Source organism: Melanotaenia boesemani, chromosome 17 (genome assembly GCF_017639745.1).
Source record: "Melanotaenia boesemani isolate fMelBoe1 chromosome 17, fMelBoe1.pri, whole genome shotgun sequence".
Taxonomy (NCBI): Eukaryota; Metazoa; Chordata; class Actinopteri; order Atheriniformes; family Melanotaeniidae; genus Melanotaenia; species Melanotaenia boesemani.
In genome coordinates, this window is record NC_055698.1 from 30,328,704 (window position 1) to 30,350,211 (window position 21,508).

At 38.5% G+C, this 21,508-nt stretch overlaps 1 protein-coding gene across 1 annotated transcript; it reads left to right on the plus strand.

Moving 5' to 3' along the window:
* The first annotated feature begins 1,846 nt into the window (after window positions 1-1,846).
* Window positions 1,847-20,581, plus strand: gsk3aa (glycogen synthase kinase 3 alpha a). Its single transcript, XM_041967082.1, has 11 exons — window positions 1,847-2,185; window positions 10,414-10,499; window positions 14,234-14,335; window positions 14,512-14,595; window positions 14,883-14,993; window positions 15,146-15,276; window positions 15,432-15,636; window positions 15,844-15,939; window positions 16,944-17,130; window positions 17,408-17,485; window positions 19,508-20,581. Exons 1-11 carry the CDS (start codon window positions 2,011-2,013, stop codon window positions 19,567-19,569), a joined length of 1,317 nt encoding a protein of 438 aa, XP_041823016.1. The 5' UTR covers window positions 1,847-2,010; the 3' UTR covers window positions 19,570-20,581.
* The last annotated feature ends 927 nt before the right edge of the window (window positions 20,582-21,508 follow it).

A 21,508-nucleotide genomic window follows, 5' to 3' on the forward strand; every position in this document is an offset into this window, starting at 1 on the left:
ATCAAATGGTGCAATAGGACATTTATTTTATTTGGAAATGGGTGGGTTACTTTGTTTTTTGGGGCAAGGCTCTGTGCCATAGATATTAAATTCAGTGCAGTCAGTCAGTGAGAGGAAATGAGCTGTTGTGATACTATCTTTAACTATGGTAAAAAAAGAAAAAAAAAGAAAAAAAAGAATCACAATTATTGTCATTGTTGAAGAGATATAGAGTATAACTTACTAAAAGTCAAAGACAATTTTGAATAGCACTTTTTTGGCTCTTTGCTTCTGTGGTGAAGAGTGGGGGTAAATATTATGGGTATCTCTTTTTTTCTCTGTATACAGTTGGATGTGTGAAAAAAATATATATACCGGTATTTCCATATTTGTGCATTTAGGTCTGTGTTTGGGGGGGTGTGTATGTTTTGGCACATGCAGGCAGTGTTTTAACACGACCGACCTCTTCTTCTTTCACCACGCAGCAACATTATCAATAGTTTATTTTTGATTGTAGTCTATATTCTACTCAAGAGACAGTATTTTTATAGTCACCATGACTATTTTGTCAGCTATTTTGACTGTTATTGAACCCAGATGATTCAGGATATATGTGAAATGGATATTCAGGTTATACCGTGTGTTATTTATATATATATATATATATATATATGTATATATATATATATGTATGTGCAGGTAACAGAAGACTATCAGTACACATCACTTTGGGGTAAGTTAGGGCTGTAAAGTGTCTATCTGCATGCATGTGCAATTACATGCACACTTGCACACACCCACACAGACATATGTGCATAAACACATGTATGCGTGTTCACTGTATGATTGTGCTTAAAAATAAACTGTCCTTACTTTGGAGAAGGAATTTTAGGATGAGCAAGGTGAGTGTTATCTCATAAGCAGGCATGTTGACCATGTGCAATATTTCTAAACAACAAAAAAGGAAAAAAAAACTAAATATTGAAAATATTAAAGATCTAACACAATGTCTAATGTCCTTGAATTTATTTAATATCTGTGAATGTCCTTGAATGAATGTTTGACTAAACTGGCTGTTTGCAGTCTCACCAAAATCATAATGAAAGACCTGAGAGGGACAAGATGATGCAAAACCACTTTCACTTAAAACAAATTTGGCCACCTTGATCCAACAGACAAGTCCCCTAAATCCCTGGAGCTCACAGTGTGTGCTCCTCCAGCTGGCCTTTGTCTGGCATATCAGTGCTAGGAGTACTTATTGGATTAGAGCAGCCTTTCAGATTCAGGTCATATTGGGTATAAGGTAAGGAGACCCAGTCAAAGAGCTTCCTGTATAATAAGCATACCCTGTGGTAAGCTTGAGGTGAAAACTCCCAGTCCACTTCTAAAACCAATGAAAGTCCAAAGGCCTTGAACAGTTATTTATAGATTTTTCTCCAAGCAAGACACTACTAGCAATATCAAGTCACATTAGGAAAAAAAGTTTTATCATTTGCTTTAAAGCAAGTTCTTTTAAAAATAGAAACTATCACAATGCCTAACATCTCAGGTGTCATTGTAATAATAATAAAAATATATGTCTTTTATGTACTGTAAGTAAAATTGTTACAAACATAATTGTATAGGATGAAAAGTACTGCAGTCAATGATTGTGTTCAAATGGGGTTATGGTAAGATTCTTAAAAAAATTTAAATATTTTTTGTTTTGTTTTGTTTTGTTTTTTGTTTTGTTTTGTTTTTTTTTGCTTACATCTCCATTTAATTCAATTCAAAGTTGTAGTTGTTTTAAGTTACAAAGGCCCGCACCAGAAAACAGACACAGCCGTCACAAACTCCATTTCCCAGGTGGCTTTGCGAAAGGTCCGTTTCTAGGTGTCTAGCAACAGCTTTCAGCCCAGACAGCCGGCGGCAACGGGAGCGGTATTTTTTTCCTTGTGTCTTTCCACGGTTATTCGCTGTCGAATAATTACAACTAATAGACGCCTTGCTGAAAACAGTGGAAAAAAATAACCCTGACCTCTGTTCAGAGATATGAGCGGCAGCGGGCGGCCCAGGACCAGCTCGTTTGCTGAGCCGCCAGGTGTTCCAGGAGCCGTTGCAGGGTCCACCGGATCAGTCGCTGCCGTGGGGAGCAGCACAGGAAAGTCCGGGGTCCCGCAGGCCTCCGGCAGCAGCTCATCAGGATGCTCGAACCTCAAGCTTTCCAGTAAGTTTTTTTTTTTTTTAGCAAGTAACCCTTTATTGAAATTGGCCTATCCGGTTAATCCTATTAGATCCTTTCAATTTTAAAATATCCGAAGACGTTACGTGTCACAACCCAGTGGAAAGTTATTTCTCCCGTTTAGCTGCTAACAAACCTGCTAACGTGCTAACTAGTTAGCTTGCTAACGTTAGCCACTTGTTTTGTACAGGTTCCCTGTCCAGCCAAAGGATGAAATCAGCCAATATAATGTTTCGCCAGTTCACTGTCATAATTATAAACTCACGTAAGAACATATTGTTGGCAGAATGAGTAATGTTTAGTCCTAAGTTCAGGATCGGTTTCTTTCCTGGTCAGTGTGAGTGAAAGGAGATAAATTGGTTGGTTGTTCTTTGTGGAAAAGCTAGGCTTAAATACCCCAACTTGGGTGCTTCATGGAGGGCTCCTTTGTGGGTGTTTGAAGCGGCATCAGTTATCAGTCTGACTCGCCTGGGGAAGGCGCAATGATGTCCATTCACCAAGGTCACCTGTGGGGCGAAGACTTGGCAGCAGGTGGCCTCCGCCAGGAGGATGCAAATGATGCACATCCAGCACAAGAGCTCGGCTGTCAGATGGGGTGACATGGAGTTTATCTCGGTCAGAGATGGAAGTGTTGTCTCCCCCTTTATCACTGTAGAGGCAGGTGTAAGCAGAGCTCTTTATGTGTGTGCATGAAAATTCAAACCTTAGCATCCATATACAGACAGGGTTGTCTTCCTTGATATTAGAACCCAATGGGAGGTCATCTCCAGTTCAAAGAAGGGTGGCCACTGGCTTCTCTCCTCAGCAACACTGCCTAAGGCCTTTTGCATCTAAACGTTAGCTGTTACGGATGTTCTTTTGACTGCCTGATGGCCATTTTATCTGGTTGTGGGACCTAGAAGTTATTTCAAACTATTTAGCCACATTTTTGTGAGACAGAATTATGTCATTTGGCATTTTAAATTGCGGATAAAATTGAACTTCGACATGGAGCATGAAATGTATGTATACACTTCATGACAACATTAGATCATTATGTCATTACAGATAAGTAGTGGAAGATATTCTGTTAATATTGAGAATTTCTAAGTTGTAATATAATCTTTATGGTCTAATTTAGCTCTCAAATTCTGCAATACATTATTTCTTCTTCGAAAAAAAACTCAGATTAGACTCATTAATTTACATATTTTACTTATATAGTATCAACTTCATAGGTAAACTAGACTGATCAGGCACCATATCCTAACTCCTGAAATGTCTTGAGAAGAAAGATCTTATTTAGACAATTAAGTTAAGTTTTGCTCTCATAAAGAAACTGTGTGGTGAGCTGGGGTGATCTCTTATGTGAGACACTGCTGAGGCCATGAAAATCACGTCCACCACGTCCAGTGTGAACATGGGCAACTGACTCGTCTCAAAAGACTTGCTAACAACGTGCACTAGATACATCCCAATCCAGTGTCAAGTATAGTATCAGGGTCACAGTGTGCACCCTGACTCAGATACCTCGTGGTTTTGTTTTCAGCTTTACTGTAATACTTCTGCCATAAAAAGTTGAGGCAGGAACTTTCCAATATGTCGGCTATGTGGAAAGTTTTAAAAGTGGGAAAAAAGAACCACGCCAGAGGCAGCTTGTGATGTCTTCAGCTGGATTATTTCATGAGTCTGTAAGGACAATGCTTGATTCAGTACGACTTTGATAAGACACCTTAAGTTTAAACTCTTAGCTGAATGTAGCAAGTTTACTTGGTTAACTTGGGTCTGTCAAATCCAAATATATTAGAGAAAACTTTGAAAAGAAGAGTTACATTTCTCTGAGATGGTGATTTGTTAAAAAGAATTACAGAGAGGGTGACTGAGGGGCCATCCCTACAACCCCGGATTGCAGTAAAACCGCAAAAGTATTTTAGCAATCCACCCTTTCATCCCCACAAAACCAGGGCCTCCATGAAACCGATCATGTCTGAAACCAGGTACCAAGGTGGATAGGTTTGAGACCTCTGCTGTCCCTAGTATTGTGAGGACAGTGTAAACGCACCATTAGAGGATATGACATCACTGTGATGAACGCACACCAAACACAACAATAATTGTGTCCGTGACTAACTGTTGTGGTGCTGCTCCAGACAGTCCTGGCTTGTGTTCAGCTGTAGCACCAAAATGCACGGCTTTTTTATCGCAGTATCGCGCCACTGCACCATCAACAGTGGGAGCAAGCAGATACATCATCTGCGCATGCGTTACGTCTTATTCCAGCTCCAGAGTGTTACTCTTTGATTATCGTAGTGCCCCCCACAGCCTTGTAGTATGTACTACAGTGGTTTTGTGCAGATGTTGAAGCCATTCTCCTAGATTTCGCCACCGTTTTCACACTGTTTTCACATCTGAACCGGCTTTGGTGCTGTGTGGACAGCCTGAATTCACTGCCCTGGGTGACTGGCCCATTGTTGTTTTTGAAGATACAGGTTGTCATTGTCTTCGGGAATGTCACACATCACTATCTGAACTTCGTGGAAAAAAAGTTTACCATAAACTATGAGTTATTGATTTGACTACCTTTAATGAACTCATGGTTTTAGTTTGTAGCTGTGTGCTGTAGGATAATGCAAGTATCAGGTTGAGACTTGGTATTGGCAGATACTCATGCTGAAAGGAGTTGGATCGTTATCAGAAAAAAAGAAATTTTTGTCAGGACAACCTTATTTAACACAGTATCCAGTGGGCAGGGACTGATCAAGGTCTGGGGTCTATATTAGTGTCTTATTTGTTCAAACAGAATAACATCAAAACCTTTGGCTTATTTGGTGAAACTTTGTTAAATTCTGATATTATGAAATATGTGGCTGCTCCTAAATTCAGGTCCTCTTCCTCAACCCTTACCCATGGTGTCCCACAAGGGTCTGTTTTGAGGCCTGTGTTTCTTTTATATCTTCTTCGTCCTCAACACATTTTAAGCTCTTTTAATGACGTCTGTTATCATTGCTATGCTGATGATATTCAGTTGTATATTTTTTTAAACCACATGATGTTTTTAAGGTACTTGGGCTCTTGTCAGAAACTGGATAGCTGAGAATGTTCTTAAGCTTAACAATGAGGAAAGCTGAAGTCCTTGTCTGTGTTAGTTAGGAAACTTGGTGCAGCTTTGTGTGCTCTTATTTTCATCATTTAAAAAATAATGATAAGGTCAGTACCATTGTGTTTCGCCCTGAGTTGGAAATGACTCTGCATGTTTATGTCATCATTCTTAGATTTTTGCAATTTGTCATTTACTTGTCTGAGTAAAATATTTGTGAGTCATCTACAAGTTGTACAGAAGGCTGCTGCAAGGTACCTAGCAATATTGTCAAAGTATTTTCATGTAAACCTGTTGTCAATTCAGCTGCACTGGCTCCCCATCTACTAGAGTTCATTTCAAAATTTTGGCTTTACCATATAAAACGTTACATGGCCAAGCACCAATTCAATCAGAGAACTTTTGCAGCCATACATCCCTAGCAGCTCCCTAAGGTCATGTGATCGTGTCTGCTGGTCGGTAAGGAATAAAAGTGAAGAGCCTTTGTAACAGCTGCTCCTACTCTCTGGAATCCACTTCTTCTGATCATGGGATCCAGTGATCCCACACTCGGTGATCTCTTTTAAAAACAGCTAAAAGTTTTTGTTTGTTGTGTTTTTTATTTTCTTGTTTCTTGTATTTCTTTGTGAAGCACTTTGTGATTTTTATCTTCATAGCTGCTATATAAATATAATTTTACTTGTTGCAAATCACATATTTTCAATATTGTGCAGACGTAGTCATCTTGCAATGTTGTTTATGTCCACAATGCTAATTTTCTATTTTAGTTGTTGAGTCAGATAAGTGCATTAACTTATAACTAAGGATTTATAAACAGATTAGATGGGCCAGTGAGATTTTAAAAGCTCTTGCTTCATCCAATTTCATGTTAACCCATTAAAGCCTCATTGTCATTTTGAAAAGGTTTAGAAATATAAGCATTACTTAAAAAAACCCAATACCTGAATGTTTTCTGAAACAAAGTTTTCACTATACAATAAAACCTTTATTTCACAACCCACTGAAGAAACTATAATAATGAAATTTAAAAACAAAAAAAGATTTATGGGGTTAAACCCTTCAGATTGTAGCATTCATTTTTGGATTTTCAGTTCATGTTTCTTAAGATAAAAAGAAAATAAAGGATTGTGCTCGTGTCTGTAAAGTGATGACCAGACTAATTTTACAAGAACTTTCCATAAAGCTTGAAATTCAAACAAATATTTTTATGTGATCCTAAATGAGTTTGCTTCTCCTCCAGCCACTTTACTAATAAAAATCTAAATATTAATATATCTTATTATTAATAATAATTATTAATAATAAAAGACATTTCCTGGAGAGATGTGACAATACAGCACTGATATGAAAACAATAGGCCATGAAGTGATGATAAATCATGAACTCAAACGTTCTAATAAAAGATGGTGGACTTCTTGATGGTCTCATAATCTTGAAAATTGTTTTCACGTTGGAATAAAAACAAGAATCACATCAGGAAAAGGGCCCTGAGATCCAGAGTTTACCGACATATCAGTAAGAAAATATAAGAGTAAGTTCAACGTGGACAGAGGTGGTGTAAATGTACCCTTTAACCAAGTGTCCTACTTTTTACCAGCAGCCCTGTTTGTTTTAGTGGTTCCACTTCTGTCCAGAAGATGAACCCAGTCATTGAGGTAGAGAACCCAGTGACCCGGTCACTCTGCAAGCCTTGCAGTTTCAGCTGTAACAGATACGACCCGCGTGCTTATTGGATAACCATTACATTTCCGTGATGGACAGTTTTACTGCACGTGACTGTGGACTTACAAGAAAACCAGGACGTGCAGTTCTGACTATAAGAGGGCCATATCAATAAGTGCATTGTGCTGTTTGGTAAACAAAGCGTCAAGTATGAGGACACGGACAGGGTGGTGGTACAACACAATTACAGCTAGATGGCAGAGGGTTGCTCCATTATTCAAACAGCCCAGATGAGCAGTGCAACATTAACGCTGTCCATACTAGTTCAAATGAATCCAGAGTTCAGTGTTTATCTTTAGAAAACCTTAAGTAAATCAGTTTTGTATTTTAATTGTTATTAACATCCAAAGAGTTTTTTGTTTTCATGAATGAAGATCATCAGACTAGCAGACACACTTAACATGTTTGCTACAGAGCTGCACTTGACCTGATGCCAGAGAGACTCTTGGCTGGCTGAGAGCATTTTACTGAGACATTTCTCACAGCAACGCTCACTTTGTTTGTGAATTGTTTAGATTTTTTTTTCTTCAATCCCATTTAGGAATTGAAACAGAGATTTGAGGTAAAAATCAAACCTCAGGTTGCAAAAAAGGTATCCACAAAAAAAAGGAAAAGGAAAGAATCTTAATTTTTTCCAGATCTTATTTTCCTAAATCCACTGTTTCCATAAAATTTTTATTAAGTGGCCTAATTTTTTCCAGAAGACTGTGTACAATCGTGATGTGTGTATAGGAACAAGCAGACAGGCTTGCTATAGCATGATTAATTTAATTTATACAAAAATTTATTATTTGATCATTCTTAAACAACATTGTGACTGTAAGCTTCAACTTGAAATATAATATAGGTTGATTAATAATCCATAACAAAATCCGACTATAGTGTCTGAATCTATATGTGGATCAGTCACTTCAGTCCGACATCCGATCATCTTGGTATCAGGTGTCAGTGCCCCATGGGATCAGATTTATTCCAAACCATATATTCAAGTCTGGAGGCTGTGACATTTTTACCCAAAGGTTGGTGAGTAAACCATCATTACGTTGCTGAGAGACCTCTATTTTTATCTATTTCTATTTTGACATTTTTAATGCACAGTGGTGCCAAAAACCAGCTAAGTTAGAGTTTATTTTGTCAGGATACTAGATAGTAGTATAAATAACTAAATAACAAAACGTTAAAAAACAGCTGAAGGAAAAGTGTCAATATATAAATAGTTTGATTTAATGCCAATATTTTTTCTCCTGAAAGCCAAGACTTGAGAGAATGATGTGCAGATGAGAAAAGACTTGGTCACTGTTGAAATGTGTGTTATTTCTACAAAGTATTGTTGGTAATAAACTCTGTTAACTTGTTTTAGTTGGCCTTTATGGTGCTATATTTAATAATCATCAATCATCATTTTAGCCTCATAATCTGACAAGTGAGGCTTCCTGAAAACTGTCTGAATGTTGACTGGGATGAAAAGGGTTCAGCTTCCACATGCATTTACATATTAAAAATAACATAAAATGGACTCAAAAAAGCAATAAAAATAGTTTAAAGGGTGAAAAACTAGTTATAAAGTACTTAGTTAAAATACTGAATACTAGATGTTTTTAATTGACCTGCAAAGCTGTTCGTATCATTACATCTTGTTAAAACCTGAAATCATTATGAATGTGGAACTTCAGAGAGGAAAGTGTAAAGATAGAAATCTGGGTATTGACTTTGCACAGATACAAGATTTTGATTTTTATTTAATTTTTTTTTTGTTTTTTTGTTTTTTTATTCATGATTGGCATTGGTGGCCAAGGTAAACCTATGTTAGCTGTTCATGCGCTGTTAACTGATTCTTATACCGTGAGCCTTTTTATTATTATTATTACACATCTTTACTCATTATTTGTATTTTATCTTTACAGTATTGGGTTGTTTGAGGTTTATCCTGCCTCTCGCCTGGTAATGGAGGATTTTTGTGATTTATTTAAACATCACTCGTGCATGCTCATAACTGCTTCTGCTGGTCAGAAAGATAAGCAGTCATTTGAAATATGCAGTGGGTCTGTCTTTTTGGACAGTTATTGTGTATTTGACTGTTGAAATTGTTAAGGCAAAAAGGGACGCAAACAGGGAATGCGTTTTTACCGGTTTCCCATGAAAAAACACCAGCGAATGGCCTGGGCATATCCAGGCAAAATTGCTTTGACAGTGCTGGCTAGTCTCCATTTGTCCATGGACAGAGAAGTCAAGAGAAAGCGGCCTGAATAGAAGGCGGTGGGAGTCCATCGCTGTGAAAAGTAGACTAAGTCTGCACTGCATTTGGTTACTGGGCAGTTTTGATTGGCTTCAGTTTCCCTGCAACTCTGCTTGGAATAAGCAGATATAGAAAATGAGTGGGTTGTTTTATATACATTTCCTAACTCAGATAAACTTGAATTATTTAACAGTTTCAGGCGACACATTTGTGTGAGCAAACATAGTAATCAGACAGCTTCATTCCTTCTGATAAAATAATGCAAAAAGTGTAGTTAAATATTTTCTAATATACACTGAAAGGTCACTGGTTCGAGCCTCGGCTGGGGAGAGGTTCGAACTTTGGGGGCGGTGGCCTTTCTGTGTGGAGTTTGCATGTTCTTCCCATGTAAACGTGGGTTCTCTCATCCAAAGGCATGCATGTTAGGTTAATTCACTCTAAATTCTCCCTAGGAGTGAGTGTGTGTATGAATAGTTGTTTGTCTATCTGTGTTGGCCCTGCGGTGGACTGGTGACCTGTCCAGGGTGTACCTGCCTCTCACCTGTTAAAATGTTGGGTTAGGCTCCAGCTTATCCACGACCCGTAATGGACAAAGTGGTACAGATAATGAATGAATGAATAATTAACTACGTCTTTTTATAAAAGCAAATTAAATGCCAACACATTCTGTGTGTTTTTTTTTGGGGGGGGGGCTTGCATCTGGATGGAGTGCTAAAATATTTTTTTTTTTTTTTATAAAAGACTAATTGCTTAAAACACTACCAGGAGAAAGGTATTTGGCCTATTTTTGGGCTTTTTCCCAGTTTAATTAGTCACAGAGTTTTGAATATGAACTCTGCCACTTCCTTCTTCCTTGGGGGCTTTTATGAAGTTGACATCCATTCACCAGGCTTTCTTTAACCTAAATATTCAAATGGCCGGCAGAGAGATGGCCCAGATGAGTGGGCTGGTTGCAGGAAGTGTCCTGGTTTAATGTCAGAAGTATTGAATTCATTACATAGAAAACTTTATTTTTTGTGCTTCCAATGGAAGCACATTTTAATAGCTCTAATGGGCTAAATCGCTCTAAAGTTTTAATTAACAGGGAAGTCATTCAACAGCGGTAGAGGGACATTTTCTGAATCCTAACTCTGATTAATTTCTTGACCTTCTATTAACCCTGTTCTGCTTGGTTCCTAGGAGACAGTGGGAAGGTGACAACAGTAGTAGCCACACCGGGTCAGGGACCGGACCGCCCACAGGAGGTCTCCTACACTGACATCAAGGTGAGCAGGAACGTAAAATCAAGTCATCATAAGATCTGTCCACATATGTAAAAGTGAACAACCATGAGATTAATCACCCCATAACAAAAAAAACAACCTTGAATGAATTGGTCCTGAATTAATAATAATAATAATATTAAGATGGTTGTTCAATTAGATTTCTCTAATCCCTAACCAGGCTCTTCTGACCGTCTACGCCACAGAGGATATTCACAGAGGAATAATAATATAATATAATATAATAAAAAAAATATTTGCGACGATCAGTTCTCAATTTTTCGTGGGTTTTCTTTTGTTTTTGTGTGGCGTTAAAGTAACACGTCACTTTCACAGACGGTTGCGTCACATCGGCTCAACTAACTCATGTGCAAATGCAAAATGAAACAGTTCGCCTGAGGAAGTTCATAGAACTATACTCCAGGCAGACAGTTCTTAGAAACTTCTCTGTCCAAATGCTCCTAAGGATTAAGATTGTGTGTATCCACAGCCATACTTTACGTCTTGTGCAGAAGCACCACTGCAGCCTTAAACTCATTCACCTCTAGAGAGTGATGACGATTGTGCTGGCCTTGGTCAGCTTTCTCTTCTTGATTGGTTAGGATTGGAGGAATCTGATTGGTTTTCGAGTAAAATATGGGATAAATGTTGGATCCTTTTTATTTTAAGAGTTTTTTCAGGCTTGCATAATTAATCTGTTCTTGGAGATTTCATTTGGAAAATTTGTGATTGTTTTTGTACTTAGAAATATGGAGATTACCAAGCTTGTCTCTATCCTGTCACTTCTAAAGTTACTTTTTAAAATTTTTTATAAACTTATATTTGTAATCAGTTTTGTCTAAAATTAGATAATAATCTGACTCACCAGAAATACTGGATAATTTCCTAAGATTTTTATGTTCCTTTATGGTATTTATTGGGTGAAAAGCAATGGAAAATGTAAATGAATCATCCCACACTAGGTTGAATGATTTACTTGTGTCCATTTTTTTACATAGATATATAAATATGTGCATACTGAGCATGCACTGAGTTGGAATAACTGCTGGTTGGGCTTCTGTCTTTTTATTATCAGGATACTCTGGTAAAGTAAATTTCAGATATCAAGAGTTTATTTCTCAGATTAATTAAAGCAAATGACAAAAATAACATTTAACCTTAAAACCTGCACTGATGACAGCATGCTGACTAAAAATAACATTAGGATGAATCTGACTGCAGCACAACTTGTTTGTTTGCTTTGTGTTGACACCATCATGAGCTCCTATCAGTAGCTCTTACAAATTGATGAACAACTCAACCCCATAGCCCAACTGAGACGTTTTATACTCCTATTAGCCACAGCGATCCTTTTATGTTAACAAGTGCAAACAGGCTCGCTGCAACCGTCCTGCACTGCATACGTGCTGTGGGTGACAAGCTGCTAACATTAGACCACAGCTGTTAATATTTAATTCATGGACGGTGAAATGGTTTGCCTTTGCACTTCTAGAGCTAAACTAAGCTCACAGAATCATGTAATACATCATAGGGTGACTCTTCTCAATCTCTGGCAGATGAGCTAACACCACAGCCCCTCTTACTCATCAGTGCACGCTGCAACGTTTTGTTTTCAGTAATTGCGTTAAATTTCGATGCCACCTGAGCTAGTTTTCTCCTTCAGTTTTTGTTCAGCTCTTTACCTCATAATCATGTCCTGTTTTTTGGGTTTATTATTGATGGAACTGATTAAACAGCAACTCTTTAAATTGATACGGCATGGTTAAGAGTTTGGTGTGATGAAAGCTCACTGTGGATGATATTTAACTGACTTATGTGAAACTGTGGCCAGTGAACTGATGAGGGAAAAATTGGGTTTTCTCGATTGGAGGCTGATTAGCTTTAATTATTACAGATAATGAGAAAAAATGTAGAAAATCACTCTTCTGTCTGCTTCATGGGGAATTAAATTTCTTCAGTAATTAGCAAATCTTTTAATCTCTGAGGGGTCTCAAGCACCAAGCTGACAATCATCCATCTGGAGCATCTGGAGTGTCGGTGAACATCTGTTTCTCTTGTGTTTTCGGTGTGTAAGGCACTGTTTGCTCTTTTGGATCCTGTTAATGATTTTCCCTTTTTATTGATTCCTTGGATCTGCCCGTGAAGGTGATGATTCTGGTTGGCTGTTTAGTGCATGGAATGAACTCCACAGTATCTTAATGTGAAGTTAACTATTATTGTTTTAATGCAGCTCAAATGGTTGAAAAAGAATAAATGTGCAAAACAATCCATGTTAGGTGTGTTTTAATGTCTCAAAAACCTGTTTTACCAAACTGAGCTACAACTATGTTGGATCCTAAAAAGTGAACTTTAGTGACCTGACCTTCCACAGATTTTTATATATTTTAATGTTTTTTTTAATGTGTATATATATGTTATTGAATAATGAATGGAGTTCTGCACTTAAAAGTGGTGTCCTCTTGTTCAGGCGTAGATTTATGTTGTAGTTGGCAGATGGAGGTCATCTGCTGTGTGTTCAAGTGCAGTTTTTTTCCTTCTCTTCCCAAAACGGTTCCTGTTGCTGTTTGTTGATGTAGGCTTGGATGTGTAACGTTCAGTGAACATCACACAGTTGCTGTCTTACACAATTACAACATTTCAAATGACGCGATAAGATTAAATGTTAATGTTCGTAATTTAACAAAGCTGGTGTTTATCCTTCAGGTGGTTAAACATTGGAAGCATTTCTACCTTTCACTGCAGCTTTTTTATGTCATGCTTTACAGGTTCCACAATGACACCTTAGTCATTTTTTTTTTTCTCTATAACCAAATAAATCCAACATGGATGACTTAATCTGTCAACTCTTCCTCTGCCATACTTTCCCACTCTAACACGCCTCTTCTGCAACTCGTCCGGGACAAAACAAAAGCAGCACAAGCAGCAACAGGAGGCTGTGGTGAAACTTTGCTTTCATTGCAGCTGATTTGACTATATGTTTTGGACATTATCATTTCTGGAAAGTGACAATGCTGATGGTCGATTAGTCACCGACTATTAGAACAACTAGTCGGCCAATCGGATTATGTATCTCATGATTTTTAAATGGCTCTTATTTCACTTTCAGCTTTGAAATCTTGCATGAGGTTGTTATGTAAGTGCGACGTTCCTCCTCTTTAAATGTTCAAGCACTGTAGACGTACTTCCGTGGTACGCAAGGTCCGCTTTTCTCACATGTATTTAATTTATTTTATAAGTTTAACGTGAAGTTATTCCAGACTTTTGACGTCCTCTGCTGCCGTTTTGCTCCCTGGCCCACCGCCATATTTTTCCCTTGGTGGACTTTAGTGTGCATGTGCAACTCTCAGCAGAGATGAAAAAAAGAAGACGATGTCTCACTCTGTAGGGTTTTGTTTTTGTTTGTTTTTTTGCCGACAAATTCAACTAATAGTTGCAGCCCTATTTGTGACATCCCTACTTACAGTGTGTTTTTGGTGGCTCATAGCTTAAAACTGCTTATCGAATTCACTGCTGAAACAATTTTAAGACCCAGTTTGACCCAGTCCAGCCACCGAACATGACTCAACACACAGAAGTCTGTATATTAACCTGTTCGTATAACCGGATTGAGACCAGAAGGTTCTCAGCTTCTTAGTTAAAGCTGTAGATTTGAGTGAATTTTATGAATGTATAGATCTGTACTCGGTATTTGGCATGTGGTCGTTTTATTTATTTTCTTTTTTGCGAACACCTTTCAGGTTATTGGGAATGGCTCGTTTGGTGTGGTGTACCAAGCTCGGCTCATCGACAGCCAAGAGATGGTGGCCATTAAGAAGGTTCTGCAGGATAAGAGGTTCAAGGTAAGTCTGATTGGTTCTTATTTCACAGCAGCTTCATGTCAGTAGCGTCTCCAACACCCTCAGAAAGCAGATTCTTGTTTTTATCTTTAGTGGATAATTCTGGGGACATAAATCAGTGCTTTGTGTATGGTTGTTGATGCTTGTTTACTACAGATTGTCCTTTTTTGTCTGTACAGAATCGAGAGCTACAGATCATGAGAAAGCTGGACCATTGCAACATTGTCCGACTACGTTATTTCTTCTACTCCAGCGGCGAGAAGGTACCTGTTCCTGCACAACCCAATGCAACTGTTCTGATACCACCTTAACCTCAAAGATCTACAATTATCAATAAAGTGTGTGGTATAAAAAATACCCGTAGTTTAAAAGAGGAAAACTATTTATTTCTTGGACTGTCAACAATAGAAGCACTTACATGTTCAGCTCACTGGAAACTGATTCCGATTTAACCTTTGAATCAACAGTCCCTGGAGGCAATTTGTCTGTTTGTTTTGGTGCTTTAGACTTTATAAAACAACTGCTATCTGTATTTCTCCATCCCATACAGAAAGATGAAGTGTACCTCAACCTGGTGCTGGACTTTGTCCCTGAGACGGTTTACAGGGTTGCCAGGCATTTTAACAAGGCCAAGACCATCATTCCTATCATATATGTGAAGGTAACTTTCCTGTTAATGCCACCAAAACACCGTGAGCTGTCCAAGTATTTGTTTTTAACAGACAAAAGAACAAAAGAATATGTATTTACTTGATCAGTTGTGAACACTCTTTAAAGACCATTAACAGTGTTCTTGTGTTGTGACCTCCTCAGGTGTACATGTACCAGTTGTTTCGCAGTCTGGCTTATATTCATTCCCAGGGTGTGTGTCACAGAGACATCAAGCCGCAAAACCTGCTTGTTGACCCAGAAACTGCTGTCCTGAAGCTGTGCGACTTCGGCAGGTGAGCTGACAGATAAAAGCTGGAAAAGTAACGAACACCGGCAACAAAATGGAGCATATTGGGTTAAATTAGCTCAGCTGGTCTCTTTCATGTGTTCCTGAGAGTATTAGCTTTAGACTTTCTTCACCTCATTTGATGTCTTGTGTTTCCCTCAGCGCCAAGCAGCTGATCCGCGGCGAACCCAACGTGTCGTATATCTGCTCACGGTACTACCGCGCCCCTGAGCTCATTTTTGGTGCCACAGACTACACGGCAAACATCGACATCTGGTCCGCTGGCTGCGTACTGGCAGAGCTGCTGCTCGGACAGCCCATCTTCCCCGGCGACAGTGGAGTCGACCAGCTAGTAGAGATTATCAAGGCGAGTCTGTAGCTCTTGAGACATTTGTGCTCTGCAGCAGCTTAAATTTCCTGTTGGTAGAGTCAAACATCAAAGTTTACATATTAATTTTATTTTTTGTGGATGCTTTTGTAAATTCACTCACATTGATTTATTAGAATTAAATAGACTGTTATGATAATTCCAGTTATAAGAGGAAATAACTCGCACTCCTCCATTTATATTCAGGTGCTGGGTACACCAACGAGGGAACAAATTCGAGAGATGAATCCAAACTACACAGAATTTAAGTTCCCACAGATCAAAGCTCATCCATGGACAAAGGTAATAGAACAGCTAAGGAGTCTTTTTCTGGGTTTGTACTGTCTGGAGAAACTGTTTTTAGACCTGTCTTTCCTTTAATTCATCAGGTTTCCAGTTATCTTGATTAAATGTTTATGCTATTAATATTTGGGCTTCAGATTTCATGCCCCAGGTCTGTTTTGTTCAACTAACAGTCCAAAGATTAAAAAAAATCTAAAAAAGAATAAAATTGTAAAGAAGAGGAAATACTCAAACTGCAGAAACTATGACCAAATATCGAGTTGAATACCTAAACACTTTGGCAAAGAAGAGAAAAAGGAGTTGCAGCTTGGATTGAACTAAGCAGATAGTCGAGTCATGTTAGGTGATTAACATGTTTCAGCTGCAGTTCTTTAACTCTTACTGATTCAGCTTCTCTTTCCTTAAGCAATCATGTTAAGCTGAGCACACATTAAGATTATCGGGCTGTTTTTGTCCTAATTTTCCCATTCCTGACCAAGGACGGCACACGCCTGATTATCTTAAGTCTTATAAGATCGTTCTGAGGTGTGTTAAGAGCAAATTCGTCCGGACAATCTGCTCCGAAACGAGTCGTGGCCAACAATTAAAACTATTGAACATGTTCAATATTTAAAATTGATCCAAAAATCTTCATGTGTGTGAGGAAAGCTGACGATTCCTGAGTTGTGACTGTGTGGATGGTGATGTGGAACAGCATCTAGCCAATCAGAGAGCGAGCTGACTGGTACCAGACCTGTACTGTTATTCTGATCATGATGTCCGTTTACATCCATCATGTTTAAACGGAATAAATCATTTTGACATGCACAGAATTGTACAGCTATCTGACTTATCATAACCAGCAGTAGAAGAAGAAACGGTGATTCCTGGTGTAAACAAACACCACTGTGTGTGCGTATTTATTCCCGTCTTAACGATCAAACAGCGATGAGATGGTTACGTCTCATGGTTATTTTTTTTTTTTTTAGTTCTGAACATCTGGATGAAACTCGTTTTCTCCTCAGGTGTTTAAACCTCGCACCCCTCCGGAGGCCATCGCTCTTTGCTCTCGGCTGCTGGAGTACACACCGGCCTCGCGCCTCTCCCCGTTAGAGGCCTGCGCACACGCTTTCTTCGATGAGCTGCGCCAGCCGAACACACGACTGCCCAGCGGACGAGACCTGCCGATGCTCTTCAACTTCAGCACCACAGGTACACCTAAACACAAACTGGAGCACAGGAACCCACAGGGTTTAGTTTCAGCACCACATGAAGAGGAATACCCGTTTTAATCTGTCGTTTTCCATATTGATCGGTTGTTAATCATCAGTATTAAAAACCAACATTTCTTAACCACTTAACTAAATTTCACCTCATTATCAAACCATCTGTTTAACTATAGTTAGGTGCTATTTTCTAAGTTCAGACCTCTGAAGTTTTGCAGTTCACTCGTCTTTTAGAGAATAAAATGCTCTTTTTGTCTCTACAGAGCTGTCAATCCAGCCTCAGCTGAACTCGATACTCATCCCTCCCCACGCTCGCTCACACACAGCTGCTTCCGTCCACGGTGGGAAACTCTGCCTCTTATCATTGTTTGTTTGGGAAAAAAGAATGTGATGTTATTTCTTCTTAAATATTACAACCTCAGAATACTGATCAGCCACAACATTGAAACCACTGACAGGCGATCATCTCAGTTGTTTTGGACATACGAGACAGAAAGTGATTTTGATGCTTTTTGGACCTCCACGGAGGTTTTATTGGAAAGATTTCAGAACACATGGTGCATCATCAGATTACAGCAGGCATGAGAAGCATCAGTGTTGAAAGAATAATTCATGTGTTACTGCACCCCCTACTTTTTGCATAATTCCACTCACTACCAAATTTTGAAAAAGGCCAGAAACTGCAAGGGCTGGGGTGCAAGGTCTGGGGGTGATCAGGGGGCTGAGAGTGGGCAGGTCACAAATACAAGGCAGAAATTGTTGAATCACGGGCAGCAGCTCAGCTAGCAAGATGGAAAGATACAGATTCACAGAGCAGCTACGCCACAGAGCATCTTTGAGGTGGTAGACGGTCCCCTCCTGAATCTGCTCAGCTACACATGAACCAGGTGGTCCTGAACCGTACCAGTCTGAGTCGTTAGCGCTGTTAGCTGACCTGTCAGCCTGTCACTGCTTCCTCGCTGCAGGAAGTTCCGCTGTTAAATTTGAGCTGCTGTCTGTCGCCAGATGAGGATCAGCAGGTAAAGAATAAAGTCCGGTGTTACTTTTACACCCCTCATAAGCACAAATCCTTCCTTTTCAGGAATATTTTCAGAAAGCTCTGTTAAAGTCCAAAAGTCTTAAACTTTGGTGCTCCTTCACGTCGTGAATTAGAGTTGGGACCAGTTCTATCCAATATTGGTATCAGCTCTGATATTGGCTTGATTTATGAATCAGATATCAGGCTGAATTCCTTGATCTCCCTCACCGATCCAAAGAGGAGCCTTTCTGGTCCTGTGTTTACCAACTATGAGTATTATGTAGGTTTAAGCCTACCAGAATATCTTGATGCAGAATCAGTTCATGAAATATATTTATTAAAAATATTTAGCAGGCAATTTGAAATGTGTGTACAGCCAAGGCTTCCAGGCTAACAAGTTGTTCCGCTAAGAAGGCAAGAGAAAATAGTGCAGCAGACACTCCTGAAGCGTTCCAGTGGAGCAGTAAACTTCCAGCAGTCGAGGTGAAAACTGGAGGAATTAGCCCACAAAAAAAGCTGCTCCAATTCATCCTCCTAGCTCATCAGTCTCTATCTGTCAAGGATACCTCAAGAAAAGTCTGCTAGCTAAAATGCTGTAATCCTGCGTGACAGTGCAACGCACATGAACAAGGTGAAGGAAGACGTGGGAATGTCCAGCTTGGGTTGTTCTGCTCACACACCACAGGTCCCTGAGCATGACAGGCTCATTTCAGGCCATGCTTTCACTAATGCACATAAACCTGTGGAGCATTTAAACATTCACTACTAGCACAGTCTCGTTTGTAGCATCTTCAAACTGAACTAAAGGTTCTTGCAATCGGCTACATGAAGACGTTCTAGCCAGACTGAACAGTAGCTTCTATGGTTAGAAGTCCTGTTTAACAGAAACGAGCCCTCTGAGCCGAAACTGAAGACTTCAATCTGTCTGCAACAACGTCAGACTGTCTAGTGTTTCCAGATTATTCACATACACCCTGCTCCCCTTTCAACACATTCTCTTGGACCGTAAATATTAAAAAAGCTTTCATTAGAACTTGTCTGGACCCTCAGTTTTAAGAAAGGCTGCTTTAAAAGAGCATATTCAGATAGACGAACCTGCCTTTAAGTTAAGCTGGCAGCAAATGTTGTGGCTGATTGTTGTTCAGCTCTTGGTGTTTATAAAGCATGAGCAAAGTTGGGTAATGGCTATATTTTGACACTAGATGGCAGCACTGAGACATAAATCCAAATGTCTCATTTACTGATCAGAAAGCAAATAGTTCCTCCTCAAACAGAAGTGACAGATTTCAGACGATGTCATGAAACTTCACAGCTCACTCTCTTGTGTTTTCCCTTTCTCCCTCAGATGGTACCGGTTCAGATTCATCTCAACATAGTTCAGTACCAGGATCCCTTAACAGCATCTGAAGCAGCGTCTCACCTACTGGCCTGCAAGCGTCCCCCTTTTTCTCAGACACACACACACACACATTCACACATATATATATAAACTCTTCAACTTTCCTCCATGCACTTGTTGTCCTCTAAGTGATCTGTTTGTGTACAGTAAATGCATTGAACAAACAGTTAGTTCTTTAGCTGCCTGGATGGAAACTACAGCAGGAGATTGTTACAGGGTCAGCTGGTATGAGATGGTCCGATAGAGGGGGCTGGTCCTCTGAAATTTACCTTTTTTTTAAAATCAGTATTCTGTGTCTATTTATTTGACTAATTGAAATAATCTTTTGGTCACGTAACACATTTGTTTATAGACTTTTTCCCCTCCAAGCATCAGAGCTGTTTCTTTTTTTAATCCCTGTTTGTCAGGGTGGACTGGACACTGCCTGACCAACACCAGTTCTTTGGTTAAAATTAAACTTCCAACTCTTACTAGTTTATCGGTCAGTGGATCAGAAGTTAACAGTTATGAGTGTCTACCTGCTAAACTGTTGCTTTATTTTTACTACACTTGGATGGATAATCCACCACCCACTCAGGACAGTTGTTCCCTGTCCTGCAGAGTTATCAGAGGATACGGAAATGTTTCTCTGAGAAATGGCCCATAGCTCCATCAGCGCTTGAAAAGCTGGAATCTTATTTAAGTTCATTTAAAGCTGGTTTGAGTTAATTTCTCAACTTTAATTGTGATTTTATGTTTTGATTGAGTTGCACATCAGTGAGGCACAGGCATGGATGTGTCAGAAAGACAGTCGCACCAAACATCCAGAGGGTTTCTTCCCAGATCCTCTTTGTTTTTACAACTATAAATATCATTTGTGAAGAAAGTAAGTGTCTGTTTAGAGAAATTAGCTTATTTGTAACTGAGCAACAAGTAATTAGTGTTTCTAGATGATTGGACTGTGATGCTGCTATCTGTTCTTCATTCTATCTGCTGCTCGTGTTCACGCCACAATTAAACAGCAGAAATGCGGCAGACAAACCACTTAGTCTTTTATCATTACAGGAACTTGTTACATGGAGCCACTTTGCATAAATTTATAAACTAGAGATCAGCAGGAATTCTGTATCACACTGTTTTTACGTGATGTACTTGCTGGAAGATAACTGGCATCATTTTTCAATTCAAAAAAAGAAAATTTTTAGTGTGATTTTTTTTTAATTTTGACCTTCGTTGGTCTCTGCTGATCAAAGCAGATCTTTACTACAGAGAAAACACATTTGTCCATTGGCCATTGGGACTATCCCAGGTCTAATGGTAGGATGTTGATTATGATTAATGATAAGAAATTAAAAAAAGAAAAACAACTTGTCAGTAATTTTAAGAAGTCTAAAAATGTGGAGAAATAGAAAATATGATGAGACATTTTTTATAGTTCTTTTTCCACCTGTTGCTATGTATTCATAGGTTGGATTTATGTGGTCTGGTTCCTACTTTAACCTAATATGGGAAGATCTATACATATATATATATATATATGTATATATATATATATATATACATATATATATATATATATGTATATATATATACATATATATATATATATATATATATATATATATATGTATATATATATATATATATATACATATATATATATATATATATGTATATATATGTATATATATATATATATACGTATATATATATATATATATATACATATGTATATATATGTATATATGTATATATATATATATATACGTATATATATATATATATATATACATATGTATATATATGTATATATATATATATATATATATGTATGTGTATATATATATATGTATGTTTATCTTTTCCAAATGAAAACTTTCAGCAAAACGAACTAACAAATTCTCAGACAATGGGTCACATTTATTTATTTGTATAAAGTTGAAAAGCTTTTAAATCGCAGTGTTGCAG